The following is a 22195-nucleotide window of genomic DNA, read 5'->3' on the forward strand; positions in this document are numbered from 1 at the left end:
CATCCCAATATTTAGCTGGAGGAAACTGAGATTAATCAAAGGCTGAATGTCAGACAAAGCAGTCTGACATCAGAGAAGAAAGCTGACGGAGCCAATCACTTTTTATAGATGTTTCATAAAAAGTGGCCTGGTGGCTCAATCACCAAAAGAACAAATCATCTGAGATCAGGGTTTCTAGACTTTTGGAAAATTTCATGCGTTCTTGGTTACACCACAAGATGGAGACCTACACATATTGTAACCTACAGCAATCTATACTGTCAAGTTAGGTTTGTTCAAACACTTCAAATTAGATAACTGTTCAGCTATTGCAAAGTTACTCAGCAATCAATCATTAAATTTTGCCAATGAGAGGGAAATATGGAAATTCTAATCGCATAAGCAATTTTGACTAGCAAGAGGCAGGTTCACTTTTATTGCAATTTCCCACTGACAACAATTCCAAGAAGCATTCCAAGTTCAAGCTTAAAGCGAATTATCGACATCCTGGAGATAGTGCTAAAGTTGCCCTGGGAACATGAAAGGTGCATTATAAATGTAAAGAAATTAAATAGCTACTTTGCATCAGTCTTCACCACTAACGATGCTGGGTTACAAATAATGGGCAAACTTAGGATGCTAAAATATCAAATTGATACAGCTATAGTCCCGACCAGAATATGTGATCATAAAATTCACTAGAGGGTATTAAAGAACATGAGCTGTGCTCTGAGAGCAGTATGCTCACATATTTTAATAGCTAACTGAGGTGTCGGTTTGTTTCCATGCATTGGAAACAAATCCATACCATTGCATATTTAAAAATAGAATTAAGTTGGAACTAACAAAAATCAAGCCTATCAGTTGGAATATGGTTATGGGCAAGTAGCTAGAAGCAATCGTAACAGATGCATTGCATGACCACCCAAAGAAGGATTATTAAGAAATCGCAACATGGCCTCTGGAAAAGATCTTGTTCACCAATTGAGTTGAATTGAGTGCAGATACGCACGTAGATTTGAAGCAAACATGCAAAAGGAAACATGAAATCAAGAAACAGCTAAAGGCACAGGATACAGCAAAGGTTATGAGCTGCAACAACATGCCAGCTGTAGGACTGAAGATTTGCATTCAAGAACTAGTTGCGCCTCTAGCCAAGCGGTTCCAGTACAGCTCCTTACTTCTTCAGCAGTCCCTCAGGATCAGGGATGACTTGCTTTCACTCTGGTTGCATGGGTTCCGAGATAGTTGATATGCCCAAGGCAGGATCTGCAATCTCTGCCACATGCACGACAGATGTTGCTTGGAGGGTCGGGTAGGCGAGTTTGCACAGGTTAATACACTCATTCCGGCACCTCCGCTTCGACAACATGTCTTGCCCAGTGGAGCTGGTTTTAAGTGATTAATACCTCGCAACTGGATATGTTGGCTACATCACTGGAATCTACCCAACAAATTGTAAAATTGGCCAGTTATGACCTGTCCATAAAAAGGACAAATCCAATCCAATCAATCAATCCTCCCCATCTGTGTACTTCTTAATTATCAGCAAAGTGATAAAAGGCATTGTTGGCATTGCTATCAAATAGTCATTTGGTCGTACAGAACTTTAGTTTTGCTGAAAAAATAATACATTTTTTGTCAAAGCTTTTCATCTTGGACTCATCAGGACAACCCACAAGAATACCAAATGTAAAGGAGCAACAATTTATACTGAATGAGATGAGTGTGCTGATTGGTTGGCAAATGGACTCAGATTGGTAGAGGCCATGGAGAACACACCAGTTGTTTGTGGCTGTTGATTAACAGTCAAGCACTGTTTGAAATTTAAACCAGGCAGCTTGACTCCAATTGGTCAAGACATTCCCTGGGGAATGAACCAGCAAATGGCTATCACTAATTTTGTTTAGCTGAAACAGGCACAATGTATGTATATGCTCTGTCTGCAAAAAAAACCAGGCATATATTAACATAGGTAGCCTCCAGAACATTCAAATGCACCTCACTGCAAGCCTGGCTGACAATCTTAAATTGATTGTCAGCAATTCTTAGCAAATGGTGGAATAATAGGTAAGTGTTGTCCAATTGCAGAACCACATCTAACGTTGGACATTATGTTTTGAGTTTTGCATGAAATAATCTGATCGGGATAGCCATTATCCCGCAGGATGCCTTTGATGTGCCCCATTTCAGCATTAACTTGCATGGTGAGCAAATGACTGGGGCCCTATTCACGAGACTGCCGATAAGACCAATTATATAGCGCGTGGAACTGTAAGAATACCAATGTGTATACTGGCCAGTAATGGTAGGCTTGCAGTAGACCATAGTAGAGAATCCCCTAGCAGATTTCTCAATTAGCACATCAAGGAAAAGGAGTTCATTTGACAACTCCATTGCAAAGGTGAATTTGAGTGCAGAATGAAGTCCATTAAGACATGTAAGGAAATTATTACATGCAGCTGCAGATTAAAATATAGCAAACGTATCGAAAATATGCGAGGAGGAGGAGGAGGAGGAGGTTAGGTGTCATTCCGTCGAAGGCACATTTCTCATGGAACTCAATAAAGATGTTTGCAAAAGGTGGGCCTAGAGGGGATCCCATGGCAACACCATTTATTTGGGTATTACATGGTGTCACTAAAACTGAACTCAACTGCATACGTTGCCAAGTTCATAAGTTTGACGAATACTGATTCACGCAATGGTGCCATGTCTAGAACTGCAGTGCAATATCTATGGATTCCTTAAGTGGAACATTGGTGAATAGGCTAGCAATGTCAAACGAGCACATGAACACAGCATTGCTATCGATATGCAAGCCCTGTATGGTCTTCGTAAACATGAAGGAATCCTTCACCATGTATGTGGAAAACTTGCTGAAACTGATTGTAACAATTTGTCCAATTTATGTTGTGCAGAACCGGTCATAGATAAAAGGGCATAAAGGGACATCACTTTTGTGTGGCTTGGGCAGCCCATACGTACACAGACAAAGAGAGCCAGATGAACCCTGTTGAATATATCACGCAGCAGTTCATCGCTCTTAAAAAAAACGCTTGCTGGACTTGTGTAAGCTTACTTTCAAGTAAGGCAGTCCAGTCATGCTGAGCAGCAGAATCACAGAATCACAGTGCAGACGAGGCCCTTCGGCCTATCGGGTCTGCACCAACATATGAGAAACACCTGACCTACCTACCTAATCCCATTTACCAGCACTTGGCCCATAGCCTTGAATGTTATGACGTGCCAAGTACATCATCCAGGTACTTTTTAAAGGATGTGAGGCAACCCGCCTTCACCACCCTCCCAGGAAGCTACATATATTAATACACAGGGCCCAGTTCTTTGCAGGCCGAAACCACACGTACGCACAATACGCCTGTTTCAGCTAGACAAAATAAATTAGTTAATTCTTCAGGGCAATGCCTTGACCAATCAGGGTCAAGCTGCCTGGTTTATATTTCAAACAATGCTTTGCAATTAACTGTCAGTCACCATCAGCTGGTGCATTCTCCATGGCAATACCTCTATCAATTGGAATCCACTTGCCAACCAAACAGCACTCTCTTTTCTAAAAGCATAAAGTGTGGTTCCCTTTATATTTGGTATTCTTATGGGTTGCCCTGATGAGTGCAAGGCAAAAAGATTTGACAAGAAAAATCTCTTTTTGCAGCAATACACAAGTGCTAACAACCAGCACCTACTCAGCAGTAACCTGCTCACTGATGCTCTGTTTGGGATCTGCCTTAGCCACTCAGTTCCAAATGTGGACGAAAGAACTAAATTCCTAGGTTGAGGCGAGAATGACTGCCCTTGACAACAAAGTAAGCATTTGACTGAGTATGGCACGAAGGAGCCCTAGCAAAATGGAAGTCAGTGGGGATTGGGGGAAAGCTCTCCACTGGTTGGACTCATATGTAGCACAAAGGAAGATGATTATGATTGTTGAGCTCCAATAAAACATAAGAAGCTCAACTTCAACGACAAAGCAGCCAACTTCATCGGCACCCCATCCATCACCTTCAATATTTATCTAGCACTGGCGCACCGTGGCAGCAGTGTGTACCATCTACAACATGCATACAGCAACTCACCAACGCTCCTTCCAAACCTGTGATATCTACCACCTAGGTAAACAAGGGCAGCAGACACATTGGAACACCACCACCTGCAAGTTGCACATGACCTTGACTTGGAACTGTATTGCTGTTCCTTCATTTTCGTTCAAAAATTTGGAACTCTCCCTTAACAGCTCTGTGGGTGTAGCTAGAACACATGGATTGCAGTGGTTCAAGGCGGCTCACCACTACCTTCTCAAGGGCAAATAGGGATTGGCAATATCAAATCCCATGAACGAAAAATAAACCTGGAGAGTTCCAAAGAGTAACCAGCATAATATATAGAAGTTAAACAGGAATAAAGCATGTGTTTCCCAGCCAAAATAGTCTCCCAGAATTAATCTGATTGACTTTGGGGGTCAGAGAGGGATTTGCCTGTTTTTCCCTAAATTGACTCAAGGTTTACCCCCAACCCCGTACTCTGGTTCTTTTGCCTCCTCTAGAAAATTGTATGGCTGCATTGGTGTGGCATTGATGATGCTAGTATTGGCCTATTGGACTAGCTGGTCTTTATCTTTTCTTTCTTCAGTAAATAAAATGCATATGGAAGCATCACAATATTAGACCTGCTTATTTCTAATAGAAATTAGAATTATTAAACCAATATTCATTACTGTGAGTTTGTATTCAATCAGAACCATTCCCGGAGGAGAATTTAATTTTAAAACTAGCACACCAATTAGGATATAAGCTTACACAGATTCATATGTCTGCGATATAGAATGGACTTGAGATCGTCTTTAACATAGCTTGAATTTTTCAGATATTATGGAAAGCAAAATACACTAACCATGAATTAGTGAACCATTCAGCCACTGTATGTAGTAATTTTGTGGAAAAGAAAGCAGGATCTCATTGCTGATGATCGAAAATGGCAATAACAGGACTGCACCAGCTGAAACAGCCAAAGTAAATGTGCATAGGTACAACCTGAAAAATATTAAAAACATAAAAATTATGACTTTACAACTCATATCAAAAAGAACATATTAAGCCACACACAACCCCAGTTGGTTACAACTTGCATGACAACATAGTTAAGGTCTCTATCCCCAGCCAATAGTAGGCTGATCTTTACAGCTAACTCACTACATTACTTTCAATGGCAATTTAAAATGCATTAAAACTTGCATAAAACTTATTTTTATTAATTAGCAAAGTCACAATGGAAAAACAGAATCTTGTACGTGTGACGCACCAAACACAGTCAAGCTAATATGATTATATTTCACGCCCTTGTATTCCTGGCCCCAACATATAACATCATGGTATTTCTCGAGGGAAAGGACTGTTCATTTTACAGGCAGTATAGTTTTCCAGCATATTTAAAACTTGCATGTGGGCATATATTCTTCCTTTTCCTGACTTAAGTGAAAGAGTTGCATTGATGTTTTCACTGACATTGTCAATTTCAATTTAAGAATGTGTATTATATCTGACAATAGTCTTGTGCATTCTTCCAATTGTTAACCTCCATATTTATTTGCAAGCTATGAGGGAAGACCTGTGAATGAGACTAATTGGGTAGCTTTTTCAGACTGCCGGCATATGGGTGTTGGGTCAAATTGTCGTACTCTTGAAAGCCAGTTGGTGAAGGATAGAACTGGAACCAATCTTTACACACTTTCATATTTATTTACTGAGTTACACATTACAAAAATACACCTCCTAACCTGACAACCAGGGTTTTGGGCTGTGTCTTTTTATACCTCTTTTGATCCCACCAGAAGGTTTCCAATAACGAGGAACTGAAAGTGGCACCACTGATTAACAAAAAAAAACCCAATATCTTTCAAGGAAACAGTTAATCAAATCAAAGTGACATTCCCAAGGGAGCTGATGTACTCCAGTCTCCTTCCCCCGCCCCAATGCCCACTGTCTTCAAAGTCCTGAAGTGTACCAGTGGACACCACATACTCCCTTCTCCAGGGACACCCAGGTACGGATGTTGCCGCAGAAGAGTTGAAAGGCTCAGTTTATAGTGAATTCCCAATTAAACCTGTTAATTGTATGTAATTTAATTTAACAAATTTAAACAAAAAGGGGATTTACACATCGAGGTAGGGGCATGGTTGAGGTGTTAAATGAATGCTTTGCCCCTGTCTTAACCAAGACAGATGCTACTGAGGCCATGGTGACAGAGGCGGAAACTCTAACTAAAAGGGTTAAAAATTGATAAGGAGGAAATATTGGATAAACTGTCAGTACTTAAGGTTGACAGGGCACCAGGGCCAGATGAGATGCATCCAAGGATATTGATCAAAGGAAGAGTGGAAATTGCAGGGGCATTGACCATAATCTTTCAGTCTTCCCTAGACTCAGGAGGTGTCAAAGGACTGAAGAATTGCAAGCATTACGTCCTTGTTCAAAAAAGGTTGTACGGTTAAACCCAGCAATTACAGACCAGTCAGTTGAACTTCAGTGGCGGGGAAGCTTCTAGAGACAATTATTCAAGATAGAATTAGTAGTCACATGGAAAAATGTGGGTTAATTAGGAAGAGCCGGCATGGATTTCTAAAGGGGAAATCATGTTTAACTAACTTGGAGTTTTTTGAAGCAGTACAGAGAGGGTTGATGAGGGTCATGCTGTTCATGTGGTGTACATGGACTTTCAAAAGGCATTCAATTCAGTGCCACACAACAGACTTGAGAGAAAAGTTACAGCTCGAGGAATAAAAGGGACAGTAGCAATGTGGATACAAAATTGACACAGTAATAGTGACAGGAAAAAGGGTAATGGTCAGTGGATATTTTTCAGGCTGGAGGAAAGTTTGTAGTGGAGTTCCCCTGGGGTCGGTCTTGGGACCCTTGCTTTTCCTGATATATATTAATGATCTAGATCTTGGTGTGCAGGGGACAATTTCAAAGTTTGCGGGTGATACGAAACTTGGAAGCATTATAGCCTGTGAGGGAGACAGTACAGAACTTCAAAATATGCTGGTGGCGTGGACAGATAGGTGGCAGATGAAGTTCAATGCGGAGAAGTGTGAGGTGATTCATTTTAGTGGGAAGAACATGGAAAGGCAATATAAAATAAGGGGTACAATTCTTAAGTGTGTGCAGAGGGACCTGAGTGTATATGTGCATAGATCATTGAAGATGGCAGGACAGGCAGAAAGAGCAGTTAATAAAGCATACAGTATCCTGGGCTTTATTAATAGGGGCATAGAGTACAAGAGCAGGGAGACGATGCTCAGCTTATATAAGGCATTAACTGGACCTCAGCTGGAGTATTGTGTACAGTTCTGGGCACCACACTAGAGGAAGGATGTGATCGTATTGGAGACAGTGCAGAAGAGGTTCACAAGAATGGTTCCAGGGATAAGAAACTTGAATTACGAAGATAGATTGGAGAGGTTGGGGCTGTTCTCTTGTAGAGGAGATTTGATAGTTGTATTCAAAATCATGAGGGGGGCTGGATAGAGTCAATAGGGAGAAACTATTCCTGCTTGTAAAAGGATCGTGAACGAGAGAGCACAGGTTTAAAGCGATTTGCAAAAGAAGCAAATGTGATGTGAGAAAAAAAACTTATTCACACAGTGAGTGGTTCAAGTCTGGAATGCACTGCCTGAAAGTGTGGTGGAGGCAGGTTCAATCGAGGCATTCAAGAGGACATTAGATGATTATTCGAATAGAAACAACGTACAACAGTGCGGGGAAAACGCAGGAGAATGACACTAAGTTATGATGCTCATTTGGAGAGCCTGTGCAGACACGTTGCGCCGAATGGCCTCCTTCTGCAATTCTGTGATACTCGGCTTTCTTAAATAAAAAAGTCAGAGTTAATGTGTCCCATTTGCTCCACGAAGGCTGAAGAAAATGAAAAAGAAATTTTTTTCAAGGCAGCAGGCATCAATCCAACTTGGAGTGTCCCTGTCCTCGATCTGAACAGCAGTTAGAATTGAATTTTGTCAAGCTTTAGTACAATCCATGATGTAATCGCTCCAAGGAGCGGCCATCTGTTTTCCAAAATCTATCATGTCTGACAATGCCTGTTAAGCATTTAGCAGATTATCTTTCTTTTAAATTTCATCCAAGAATTCTGATCATACCTCGTTTCCTCTTCGGTAGGTACATAACCCATATCCACATCATTCTTCCCCGGTCATGTGGCTCAGACTCCAAGCACAGCAGTAATCAAACCCAACAACTTATACTTGCTTTGTGCCATTTTTCACAACAGCTACTAAGATTGTAGTTTTCTGTCTGAACTTTTTCTTAATCTCCAGCTTTCACCTTTAGGCAACCATTCTCTGCTCCCACATTCCACACTGGTGAACCTAGAACTTGAGCAATTCTTTACACACTTAGGTATAATTTTGTAAATTGATATATAACAAACATACACCTCTTAGCCCAACTGCTACAATTTTAGTCAGTCTCTATCTATAAGGGCTCATGTGAATCTCCAGTTAGTGTCCACCACCTTCAAAAGATTTGCTGTATGATTCTATGATGTTACATACAAGTCATAGCCCCAATTGTGAGTCAAAGGGAATGGGAAAGAGCTAAAGTGTAAAGAAAGAAATCTTAGTGCCTTGTTAAGGTTTTGTTTGGTTTTACTCCCTCGCCCTAAAAACGTAGTAAATAAGGTTATTGGAATGTTGGCATTCATCTCAAGGATGCTGGAATTCAAAAAAGAGGAAGCGATGACTCGCAGAGCTATCTATAGTACCGAATTCAATTCCAGGCACCAAACTGCAGGAAAGGTACATTAGCCATGGTAGTCCTACAGCACAGTATCACCAAAATGCTATCAGGGCTCAAGTGTTAAATGAGGACAGGTTTATAAATGTGACTTGTATTTGACAGTATAGATACAGGGGAACCAATTCCTCTAGTGAGGGAACCCAGAACAACAGGGCATAACCTTCAGGAAATTTAGGAGTGATGTCAGGAAGCACTTTTCATGCTAAGGGTAGTGGTTATCTAGGACTCTCTCCCATAAATGAAATGGACAATGCTGTTGAGATGTTGGTTGGAAGTTGGAAAGCGAGAATACTGGAATTCTCAAGAAGCATGCAAAATTCTGGCCAATTAACTGGTGTCAACCTTGGTTTAGTGGTAGCACTGCTGTCTCTGAGTCAGTAGGTTGCTGTTCAAGCCTCACTCCATGTTGAGACATCAACAGGTGCTACATAAAGGCAAGTTCTGTCTTTACCTGGTGTTAAGGGAGGGAATAACAGAATGTGGAGTCTTGCCAGATGAAGTTACAGTCATCAGCATAGGTAAGTGTGAATGCACAAAAGGCTAGCGTTAGGGGGCAAAGGAATTTCAAGATGGGAGGAAGTTACAGAAATTATAATGTTGAGTTTGCCTCGGCACATTTACGATTTATCCAGTTTGGTAAATAGTAAAATTTTCAAATACACTCGCACATATTCTCTTCCATTCTAGCAGTTGCTCTATGACATGCGGCAGGATGATATGAAGATTTATTTTGGCTACATGAGCTGCATTGCATTAGTTGTTATTGCCTCTGACAAGATTGCTTGATTTAGTTGTTTGGTAGTACAGAACTTGATTGTTGCTGAAAAAAAGGCATTTTGGCAAAGCTTTTCATCTTGCACTCATCAGGACAATGGCAAGGATACTGACTGGTGTGCTGATAGGTTGGCAAGTGAACTCTGATTGGTAGAGGCATTGCCATGGAGAATGCCCCAGTTAATGGTGACTGACAATTAACTGCCAAACATTGTTTGAAATTTCAACCAGGCAGCTTGACACTGATTGGTCAAGGCATTACCCTGAGGAACGAACCAGCGAATGGCTGTCACTTATTTTGTTTAGCTGAAGCAGGTGCAATGTACGTACATATTCTGTCTGTAAAGAACAGGGTCCTGTGTATTAATAAACGTAGCTTCCAGTATACGTAAATGCACCACACTATGAGCCCGACTGACAATCTTAAATTGGGTGTCAGCATAACATTTAGCACACTGAGGATTATTTAAAAAACCAGCTTATATTTCACCTCTTTTCTATTTTTCCTTAGTTCTGTTGAAGAGTCATACGGACTTGAAACGTTAACTGTGTTCCTCTCCGCAGGTGCTGTCAGACCTGCTGAGTTTTTCCAGGTATTTTTGTTTTTATTATTTAGCAAATGTTGTCCAATCACAAAATCACATCTAATTCACAACACAATAATCACAATGTGTTTTGAGTTTTGCAAGCACGGGCTGGTTGGGTAATATCTGTACCTTGCCTATTGCAAACAGCGGAAGGGACATGCTGTTTAATACGATCCACCAGTCTTTGGGACATGCTGCCAACAAACCTAGCCATCACACTGGCACTGAATTCATATAACACATCACTTATTTGGGAGATAGGCAGAACATCTTTTTGTCTTGAAAGCAGCATCCTGTGAGTGGCTAATACCATTTGTGTCGCTACTGCATAGCAGCAGCATGAAACGGCTAGCTTCACCTGTTGCTCAAAGTTTTGAGATACCTTCCCCTTTCAGGACCAAAGTGACGGCCTTAGGCTTGTTCATGAGTTTACACAATATACAACGCAAAATAATCTGATCAAGGTAGCCCACCAGGTGCCCAACACAGGTGAGATGAAGGGCGGAGCTATCTGCTAAATCACAGAGCATTACTGAACATGGTTGTGGTCGATCAAGTACACTTGAGCCCCACTTCCCAGCTAAAGTAGCAATATGGTGGCAAAAGGGACATCTGGATAAAAGATAAAAATTATTTTTTTGAAATACATACGAAATTCTGTTGACTATGGCATCTTCATCCTCATGATCATCTGCAAAATAAAATGAAAAATGCAGCAATATATTTATACTGCACCAGAGAAGTAGTAACAATAATCAAAATATTTCAAACTTCCAGCATCTGCAGAAAATATAAGAAATGCTGAGATCACTCAAAAGGTCAAGCAGAATGTGTAGAGAGAAAGGTAGGGTTAATATTTCCAGTCAGTCATTCAGAATAGTTCTGTGTTCATTACAAATGCAAGTTTTTGTTAGAAATGATTTAGAAATGATTCTGTTAGAAACTAAATCGAAACATTGAATTTACAGTCAGCAGAGAGGAGACTTTCATTTAGTAATTCTGGATGAACTGAATTCCAGAACACAGAAACAAAGGCAAAATTGGAACCCACCCTGTATAGGCAAATAGTACAACATACTTACCACCACTCTTAATATTGTGCGTAGAGTCCTTACAATCTAACTGAAGCTAATCATAAGTTATGACTTCAGAAGCACCACTACAAATAAAATAGGCCTAGCAATTTAAGGGGTGTTGAGCTGACACCATATCTTTTTGTTGCCTATACTTTTCCTTTAATCAAATGCAGTGAAGAACATATATATTTAAAAAGTTTCCAGTAGATTTGATTATAGTGGCCAGTATAGCAATTAAATGATCACTTACATGGTCCACTGCAGAAATTCCAATGAAATCACACTTAATTAGGTTAGAAAAACAAAAACATCCCTAAAGCAAATTTATCCCTTCAGAGTAAATGAAATGGAAGAGTGAGGTTCCCCAAGGGAATTGTACTGAATTAGGCTTCAAACACATTCATCAGTTAGCATCCTAATGTCCAACTCATTACAATTCCTTAGACAACCTAAAAGGAACATTAAGTTAAGTTAAGGAGAGAATAAGCTGGGCATCAATGTCAACAAGTGCTTGCAATTATGTAGACAACATTTCGACCTCACAATCTATTTCCCACTGATTAATATTTTCTGAAGGACTGCTAAAACATCACTGATAGTATTCTAAATGGAAACACGACTACTTGCACACTTCCCTCAAGGACACATGCTTTCCTGATTTGGTACTATATCTCCATTCCTTCATTGCTAAAATCTGACCACTGTGGGTGTATCTACGACAGATGGAGTGCAGTGGTTCAAGAGGAATCTCACCACCACCTTCTCAATGGCAATTAGGGATGGACAAAAAATGCTGACCTTGCCAGCAACACTCACATTTCAACGTAACACAATAGAACATGTATCCCCAATTGCAAAATATGCACATCTCCAAGTCTTTAGTATTGTTCTGCTATTGCTGGATAAAAATTTGCATGACAAATGGAACTTAGGGTTACTTTCACAGATCATTTAACATGGACGTTATTGATCTTGCTAAAGTGCATTAAAGTGCAATTTTAAAATAATTAACTGGCCAAAGTTGATTCCATGAAGTTTATCACTGAAAACAGGAGTGAATTTAGTCTCATTTTTTACAATAATACACAAAAGACCTTTTCTAAAGCATCAGTTTTGACTCAGCAGTAGCGCCCCACCTCTGAATCAGAAGGTTGAGAGTTCAAGTTTCACTCCAGAGAATTGAGAAGTGCTGTACTGTCAGAGGTGAATGTAAAATATTCCATGCCATTATTCGAAAAAAAGTTCTTCCAATGTCTTTGTCAATATTTATCCAACAACAAATATCACTAAAGCAGAATAATTTTCCCGTTTATCTCACCACTGTTTGCAAAACTTAGCTGTGTACAACTTGGATGTTGCATTTCCCTACCTTACAGCATTGATGACATTCAAAAAAAAATACATAATTGACTATCAAGTACAATGTGACATCTTGAGGCCATGGAAGGAGCTGTATAAATGCAGGTTATTTTGTTCAATACATTGCCAGTACCAATGTGAAGTTTTAGCTATAACAGCTCCAACAAACAATACTGCATTCCATTAGCATAATGTATCATTTTAAAACCTGTTATAGCTCTCAAGGTGTGTTCCTGGATAATATTTGCTTGTCAGGAGTTACATCCCATTTATTTCAGCAAAGAAAATGTCAGAGACGACAAACAGCATATATTTTAGGCACGCGTTTATACATGCCTGTACGGAGATGCTTTCTGACATTTTATTTTGTATCCTGAAAACCTTAGACAACTATCTCCAAATTGTAAATTAAAGAATATCAAAGCCATCACCTTCAGACCCCTTCACAGAATCTCCTCTCTTGCCATGGATTCCATCCCCATCGCTTGCCACTGACTTGAACTGAACCGTGTGACACTCTGCCATCTTATTCAACCCTGTGTTGTTCTTCAAACTTTACACACAAAGAAATACTGAAACTGCTTATTTCCACCTCCGTGACATAGCTCACATCCAGTCCCATGTCAGCTATTCAGTGTTCAAAACATTACATATGCTTTCGTCATGTTTAATAACTAAATTTCTGAAAGTGAGCAACTCTGTAGAAGCATCCAGTGCCAAGAGTTTAGTTGAACAGTCAACTCCACTTGTGAAAATTTACAAAAGTAACAAAATTACACAGTTAAGCCATTTTCCATTTATACATGAAAGCAAGAAAGCAGGGCATTCTGCTATAAGTGGTATTGCACTCCAACTTCCTCACAATGGAGTAAAACGTGAGAGCAAATCGATTTACTCAACATAAAACGATTTCACAAAATTTGCGAAATATTGCATCAGCTTAAGACCTGTGGCATCGCTCAAGGTAAATGGCCTGTTTTACACTGCAATGCATGCTATTGCAGGCCCATTGCTTCACAGTGATAGAATAAGTCAAACTTCAATTTTATTATAGAATAGCTGATTTACTTTATGCTTCTATGTGGAAAGTACAAGGCAAATGTATGGTATTTAGTAGCACTGAAGAGGCATTGTACAAACAAACATACAAAAATGATGGACAGGAATAGACCAATTCATTCATCAAGCCTTTCCATAAAGTTATGATAAAACAGATCATCGTGATCTCCAGGGCCCTTCACCACTGACAGCCATGTAATAATAGCACTATCTGTCAGCAGTGGGAGACAGCTGTCAAGGTGTGGCGGCACTGGGTGAAGCTGGAGGAAATATGAAGCCGAGTTGTGGTTAAAAATCTGAAAGAAGTTCAAGGATATGCGTAAAGGGTGTTCAGTACTAGTTGCTCCAGTACTGCTACAGAAATAATGTGCTTTGGCTGCGATAGCACTGTTAAAGCCATGCAAAGACTTGGAGTGGTGGTTGCATGTTGCGAGAGTGTGCTATGGAACATTTGACAGTGTACTGCATAAACCCAGCAGTGACTAGGGGAAAACTGCATTGCTTAAAGTAAATACTGCTGTGGTGGGAAGAGGACCTGTGCAGTCTTTAACAGCAGTATTGAGAATTTCTCTGCTTTGACAGCATGGGGCCTTTTTCTGGGTATGGCAGTACACTCGAGAAGGCACACAGGTTTGCAAGAAGTGGGATGTGGGGTAGAGCGGATTTACAGAATGACTTTTTGGGTTCGGCAGCCTTGAGGGAAACCAGAAATTGCCAGCTGTATGGAGGCAGGGAAACCCAGGCTATGACTTTGACAGCACAGGAGGCAGAGTTGAAGCCAGGAAAGGTCCTAGAATATAGCAGCACTGAGTAGGTTGCAAGGGTCTGAAGGCTAGGGGATGAGCAAAAGTTCAGCTACATGGGAGATCTGAAAGCCTGGAAAGACTGGGAGCATGAGGCAGAGGGTCCCGATGTGCAGCAGTACATCAAAGTCATCAGTACATCAGGCTGGTTACACTCATGAAGACTGGTGGAGTGGAGTTGTTAGTAGATTTTTTTGACACTAGGAGGGGGAATTCTGAAATTGCCTGCTACATAAGTAGTTTCTGTAAGAATTGAGGCAGACTCAGGCAGATGAAGCATTGTGGATAAGGCAAGCCGAGGCACAGGAAAATTTAGTTTAATATGCCTGCATCAGATTCTCAACTCTCAGATCTCATAATTACGCACTATTGCCTTATTCACCTACTGTAGAGAAAAGTCTTGAGTGGAGGGTAGGGAGAGGAGAAGAGACATGTGCATTTCTCTCTTTCATACAGAACTGAAAGCCGATTAGGCCAAGTTTCTTGCAAGTACAGAGGTAAATCTGAACATTAAACTGCAATTATTAGCACAATCACAAGGATGGTTAGGATGAAAAGCAGAAAAATTCTCATTACTCAATAAGGGGAATTTATTTTGGTACATTGTTAAATTAAGGACGGTAGAGCATTTCTCTGGCACTAAACACGACCCATGCTGCTGACACTCGAGAATAAAAGTGTTCCATTACCTAGAATGACGAGAAATTGTAACTTACAAAAATGAAATCCAACACGAACAAAAAACATGGATTACAGAATCTGGTTTTCTAACCAAGATAGTGCTAATTCCATTTGTATGGTGTCCAGATCAAGCAGAATGACAACTGTGAAAGCAAGCCCATGGCAGTCATCATGCTGAGTTTGAATAAACTTAGGCACTTAATTCAATCCACCAGAAGCAAAAACAACAGCTGTAAAAGGACAGAATAGTATCATTCTTTTCACAATTATATGGGCATAACGAAAATGAAGAAAAACATCTAGAAACTGAAAATTAGTGAGCACGAATTTCAAAAAGCCAGGTCCTGATTGACCAATCTTATAGACTTTAGGATAACAAAATCGAGTTAACATATGGATTTTCAAAAGGCCTTCAAATAAGGTACCTCATTGCATGTAGAGTAGTGGGACAAGTAGCAGAATGGATAGCATGCTGGCTGCAAAACAGAAAACAGAGAAGAGGAGTTAAGGGTAGTTAACTCAGAAAGGTAAATGGTAAGAAGTGGTGTTCCACAAGGATCAGTGTTATTCAGTTTGCAAAAATGATTTGAACTCAATAATTATAAATTTCAAAATTACAATTTCAAAATTGGCAGACACCAAATTGAAAGTATAGTCAGTACTAAGAAGAATATGACAAAATATAAGAAGGCATTAGTAAGTTTGCAAAACGGGCATGTAAATGGCAAATTAGTTTCAATATAGACAAGTGTGAAAGGTGTATCTGGGTAGCATGGATGCGGAGGTTACATACTCCTTGGAAAAAGTCTAAATGGGGTGGTGAATCAAAGGGTTCTAGGGGTACAGATACACAAACTACTAAAAATAGCAATGCAAGTTAATAAGGCCATATTTAAAGGAAACATAGCACTGGGGTTCATTGTCAGAGGGACAGAATTGAAAAGCAGAGAAGTGACATAAACTTGCATCCTTAGGCCACACGGAATACCGTACAGAGTCCTTATCTCCATGTTACAAAAAGACTACAGAGACACCAGAGAAGGTGCAAAAAAACATTTATAAGAATGTTACCAGAACTAAGAGGCTATACTTTCAGACTGGTGGGACATTTGCAGTGGTATCCCTCAGGGGAGTCAGTGTTGGGGGCCAGTGCTCTTTTTGATATATATTAATGACCTGGACCTGGATACGCAGGGCGTAATTTCAAAGTCTGTAGTGACATGAAACTTGGAAATGAAAACAGTGAAGCGGATAGTAACAGAGTTCAGCAGGTCACAGATGAACTGGTGAAACTGTCAGTCACGTGGCAGATAAAATATAACAGACAAGTATGAAGTGATTCATTCTGTTAGGAAAAATGAGGAGCAGCAATATAAACTAAATGATATAGTTTAAAGGGGGGGAAAATACTGCAGACGCTGGAAATCTGAAATAAAAACAGAAAATGCTGGAAAAACTCAACTGGTCTGGCAGCATCTGTGGAAAGAGATACAGAGTTAACGTTTTGTGTCCAATATGACTCTTCATCTGAAGAACAGTCACATTGGACTTGAAACATTAACTCTCTCGTTCTAAAATGGTACCAGGGATCAAAGACTTCAATTATATGTTCACTGCAGAGCAAAGACAATTAAGGGAAGATCTGATACAGAAGTTGATAATCATGAAGGGTTCCGATAAGCATAAATAAGGAAACCCGTTAGAGGACACAGGTTTGAAGTAATTGGCAAAAGAACCAGAAGCAACAGAAGGAAACATTTTTTTTTGTTTACAAAGCAAGCATTTATGATCTGGAATGCACTCCCTTAAAGGGTGGTGAAAGAAGATTCAACAGTAACTTTCATAAGAACACAACAGAAGCAGGTTCGGAGCATGCCGCCCCTCAAGCCTGGTCCGCCAAGGCAGAATTTCTACAACAAATCCACTTTCCAGATATGGGATCTCTTCCCATATCCCTGAATTCCTTAGTGCTCAAAGAATCTATACATCTTAGGCTTGAATATACTGAAGAACAACTAGTCCACTAGTATAGGGGCATTCAGAGGGAAACTCGATAAGCATGAGGAAGAAGGGAATGGAGGGTTACACTGATAGATTTAGATGAGGAAGGTTAGGAGGCAGCTCGAGTGATTGAGCCGAATGAGCTTGTACACCTGATACAAACCGGATAGGGAATTCATGAGAAGCCTCTTGACCCAGAGAGTGGTTAGAATGTAGAACTGATGAGCATAAATAATAATATGAGGGTAAATGAACACACAAAGAGAAAGGAATAGGAGGTTACAAAATCAAAAATTGCTGGAAAAACTCAGCAGGTCTGACAGCGTCTGTGGAAAGAAAGACAGAGTTAACATTTCGAGTCCGTATGACTCTTCTTCAGAAGTGTTCTGAAGAATCATACGGACTCAAAGCGCTAACTCTGTCTTTCCACAGATGCTGTCAGACCTGCTGAGTTTTTCCAGCAATTTTTGTTTTTGTTTCAGATTTCTAGCATCCGCAGTATTTTGCTTTTATCTTAGGAATAGAAGGTTATTCTGATAGGGCTAGATGAAGTGGGTGATGTGGGAGGTAAATGCTGGAACCCCCAAGAACAAGTTCTCTCTCCTAATGATATTTTTCAGGACATAGCAGTCAAATTGTATACACAGTTAAATTAATGAAAAAAGCTCCTCAGCTTTCAGATTTCAGTAAAATTGCCCAGTTCAGATAACCAGTTAGCATTATCATATTTCACATTCAGATTTCTATGTGACACAGCATTAACTCCCTTTAACCTTGGTAGATTTTTGTATGTCCTTAGTCCTGAATTGTTAATTTATTTTGTACAGGCTGTCTTGGGAATGAATGATGATTAATGTTTATTGTCACTGGTTCTGAATTGTGGATTGAATCAGGTATTTTTCTTTTGTTCACGTCTGACATCCAGTCCTGGCTAAGCAGAAATTTCCTGCAATTAAACACTGAGAAGACAAAAGCCATCACCTTCTACCTCTGCCATAAACTTCATGGCCATGACCCCACCCCCTCCCTTTCGCCATCTCAGGCTTAACCAACTGTTAATGACATCAGCATCCTATTCGATCCAGAGTTGAGCTTCCTGTCCAACCCATCACCAAGACTGCCTTCTTCCACCTCTAACATTGCCAGACTCCATCCCTGCCTCAGATCATCTACTGCTGAAAGCCTCACCAATACTATCATTACCATTAGACTTCATAAGCCTAATGTTCTCCTGGCTACCTCCCATCTTCCAACCTTATATAAGCGTGTTCATCCAAGCCTCTGCTGCCCATATTTTAACTCGCACCGAGTCCCATTCATACATTCTCCCTGTGCTTGCCAAGCTACATTAGCTCCCCATCCAATAAATGCCTCAATTTTAAAACTTCCATCCTCATTTTCAAATCCCTCCATGGCCTCGCCTCTCCCTTTCCAGAGGATACTAACTTTAAAGTCCTGCTTGCTAGCTTCCTTTCTAGCTCCCTAAAACTATGCCTGTAGTTTTCTACCTATGCTGTCTACACCAATATGGGCCACGACCGCTACTGTTAATCTTTCCCCCTCAGAGTGCTCTGCAGCTGCTCAGTGACATCCTTGACCCTGGCAGCATACCATCCTGGGTTAATGTTTATGGCTGCAAAAACACCTGTCTATTCCCCGGATGCATCACCTATCACTATTGTTTTTCCAATCTTCCTCCTGGCCCCAGTATAGCTGAGGTAGTGGTACTATGGACTTGGCTGTGGCTGCAATCCCCAGATGAACCACTCTCAACAATGCTGAATATTTGTAGGGGGGGGGATGGAAAGCGAAACGTACTCAGGGTACTCCTGCATGACCCATGTGGCCTTCTTGACTCACTCACGGTCGCCCATTCCCTCTCTGCCTACATACCCTTAAACTGTGGAGTGACCACATCTATAACGGGAGCTATCATGAAATTCTCAACCTAGTAGATGCATCATAGCAACTCCAGCTGCTGTTCAAGTTCTGAAACCCGGAGCTCAACCTTCTGCAGCTGATGACACTTGCTGCACATGGTTATCCAAGGCACGAGAAGTATCCTGGAGTTCTGACAAGAAGCAGGATGCTTACTCCACAGCTCCAAGCTGCCCTGCCATGCCTCCATTTATTAGACTGCCAACCTTGCTGTTTAAATAAATAATTAAAGACTCAACATCTACTCACCAATCAGCTGCTTATCCTGTGCCGGCATCAATTCTTGACAAAGTCCAAATGTAAAGACGTTTGAGGGAAGGCAAAGAGGCTGAAATTTTGTGCTCAGCTTCCACTAAAGCACATATACTTTTCATTACAAAGACTGCCTATCACCATCTCTAATATTGCCACCTCTGCTTCCGCCTCAGCGCAGATGTTGAATCCCTCATTCATGCTTGTTATCTTCAGACTCAATTGTTCCAATGCTCTCCTGAACAGCCTCCCATCTTCCACTCTGCATAAATATCAAAAACGCTACTGCCTGTTTTCTAACACGTACTAAGTCTCATTCACTCAGCATCCCTGTGCTCACTGGCCTACGTAAGCCCCAGGTTCACTTGCGTGGTTTCACATTTCCTCATCTTTGTAACTTCCCTTGCCTTAGGGCCATGCCTTCAGCTGTCCAGGTGCTAAGCTCGGATATTGCCTCCCTAAAACTAAGTTTCTCCATACCTCTCCTCCCCTTTATTAAAGCTCTCTCTTTAACCAAGCATTTAGACACTTGTCCCAACGTGGTCTTCTTTGGCTCAGTGTCAATTTTTGTCCAAAGCATCTTCGGATATTTCACTCTGTTAAAGGGGCCTTAAACAGGAAATTGTTTTTGTTTTGTACAATCTAACATTAGCAATGATCATACCGCTAACAACTGAAGGTGCTGCTGTTTCAGATTTTTAAATTCATCTTTAGTTAATGTTCTTCCATTTCTTTTTGATCAACGATAAACATGTATTGAGTAATAAGATAATATAGTTTGGCATAACAGGACTGAAATATTTTACATGTATATCCCCTTGCACCTAAACCATAGGGAATTGTACACGAGTTAAATCGTGACAAAATGTTGAAGATCATTTCAGAGAAATCTGTTGGGAGGATGATGAAAACAAAGTTAACATGTTCTTCATCAAGACACTCAATATCTTAAGCTTTGCGCAGGGACTAAAACTGGGCACAGTACACCATGTGCTAAAGCCCGACAGCCAAATTATAGTGCTCTTCAATTTATACTCTACAGTCCTAGGATTACAACCCAAAACACTATTTGCCTTCCCAATAGCTATCTGACACGATATACCTTAAATGAGATACCAATTATTATCTATAGCTTTCTTGCTTGATTGGTTACTCAGAGTAGGTAATATTGTGTTGTATAAACATGCCAGGAATATCAAAACCTAAATACAGGATATCTGCCAGATATGGGTACATTACACAAAAATCTAAAATCAATCTGCAAATCAGGTTACTGAGTTGATTACCAAGCCTATTGATTTAGTCTCCACATTTATAACACTTCAAATAATGCCTTCATTAAATCACTAAACATATTGAGCCATAATGATATCCACAAAGAATCTCACTAGAAATTCTATTCATATCAGCTCCCATTCCAATATCTAATCCCATTAACAGCAACAAATAAGCAGCTATGCACAATATAGCAGCTCTCACTTCAAGATCTTAAGATTGAACTCATGTTCCCTGCTTGGATAGAAAAATAGGCAAGTACTTGGTTTCCTCTACTTATAACAGCAATAAGATCAGGTAAAGAACACAAGAAAGGAGATTTTTAACGGCCCAAGGAGTTCCACAAGGCCAGGAGTAAATGAACTGGGTACAGTGACACAAGAAAAACACATGAGCTGAAAGAAATAGTACAAGATATATCTGAAAAGGTATGGAATGGTTAATAAAATAACCTTGCAAAGCCTTCCTTGCCAGGATAACCAGCTCAAGTTTTCAGATCTGTTCCAACGATAAAGATAACAATAAATGCAACTTTCACACCCGCAGTTCATCTATCTCCCACAGAATTTAAAATACAAGAGATACTTGGTCAAGACCTCTTTCCTCCAATGTAACAAATTTAAGTTGAGGAGCCCATCGTAACTGCCAGATCAAATTATCTGGCTGCTCTCACATGCAGTCTGACAGGGTTTACCTCCCTTGATTACTTCTTAAAAAGTTACATGGTGGTGTTATTTTGTACTATGTCTGTCTTAATGAATTTCCCTCTAAATATATTTAAGACAAGAATGCTAACCTGAGATTTCTAAACATATCTATACATTTAGTCAGGCTTCCAAAGGCAACAAGACACATTTGAAGTGGCCAACCACCTCTCAAATATTTGGCATGTATACTTTCTGTGTACGCACCTTACTTCCACAGCACAACTGGGTCATGCTTTATATGTCAAGTGTGCTAGAGGAACTACCTAAAAAAAAATCAGTATGTAAAAGCTTCTATGTTACCATCATGATGTGGTTGTTGAAACTGGTCACTTTTTCTTAGATTTTCAGGTTTTTGAGTTTGTGCCAAATAAACAGAATACTTAGGACCTCTTTCTCCTGTTCTCAGGTCTTTTGCAATCACCAGCTTCTGATTTCATAGTGGAACTTTTTCATTAGTAGTATAGTGGTTGGCCTCAAGGGCATTAACTTGACAGTGTGCAGCAAACAAATGGAAAAGAAGAAGAACACTGATGACAAATAAGCACAACATTAAAGCAAGTTACAGAGTTTGTGAAAAGTGGAATTCAGAGGTCCTGCAAAGAGTACTAAAGAAGTCAAGCGAAGGCAATGAAGGTGCATGGTTTTTACGTAGGGTTTGAAACTCAGGCAAGAGTCAAACAGGAAACAGAGAAGGCACACTTCTGGATTCCAGTGCACAAGAAGAACACAAATCTGTGTGTAACGTGCAAACTTTCTAGTGGAAGCAGAAAAGAATAGCTTCAGTCTTGCCATTGAAGAGCTGGAAAAAGTTCTCTTGCCGTCAACAATCTCGTAAGTATTTAGATGACTCAGCTAATGAAGAAGAAATTGAGA

General features: G+C 40.2%; 1 protein-coding gene across 2 annotated transcripts in view; it reads right to left on the minus strand.

The window, feature by feature from the left end:
* Positions 1 to 22195, minus strand: part of lmbr1 (limb development membrane protein 1) — a 251981-nt gene that overhangs the window by 205913 nt on the left and 23873 nt on the right. For both annotated transcript variants that reach the window (XM_078537206.1, XM_078537213.1), the window contains exons 3-4: positions 10823 to 10862; positions 4891 to 5030 (exon numbers count right to left, since the gene is read on the minus strand). In XM_078537206.1, coding sequence (XP_078393332.1) covers positions 4891 to 5030; positions 10823 to 10862 — 180 coding nt within the window. The remainder of the gene's footprint in view (positions 1 to 4890; positions 5031 to 10822; positions 10863 to 22195) is intronic.

This window comes from Cetorhinus maximus, chromosome 3 (assembly GCF_964194155.1).
Source record: "Cetorhinus maximus chromosome 3, sCetMax3.hap1.1, whole genome shotgun sequence".
NCBI classification, from domain to species: domain Eukaryota; kingdom Metazoa; phylum Chordata; class Chondrichthyes; order Lamniformes; family Cetorhinidae; genus Cetorhinus; species Cetorhinus maximus.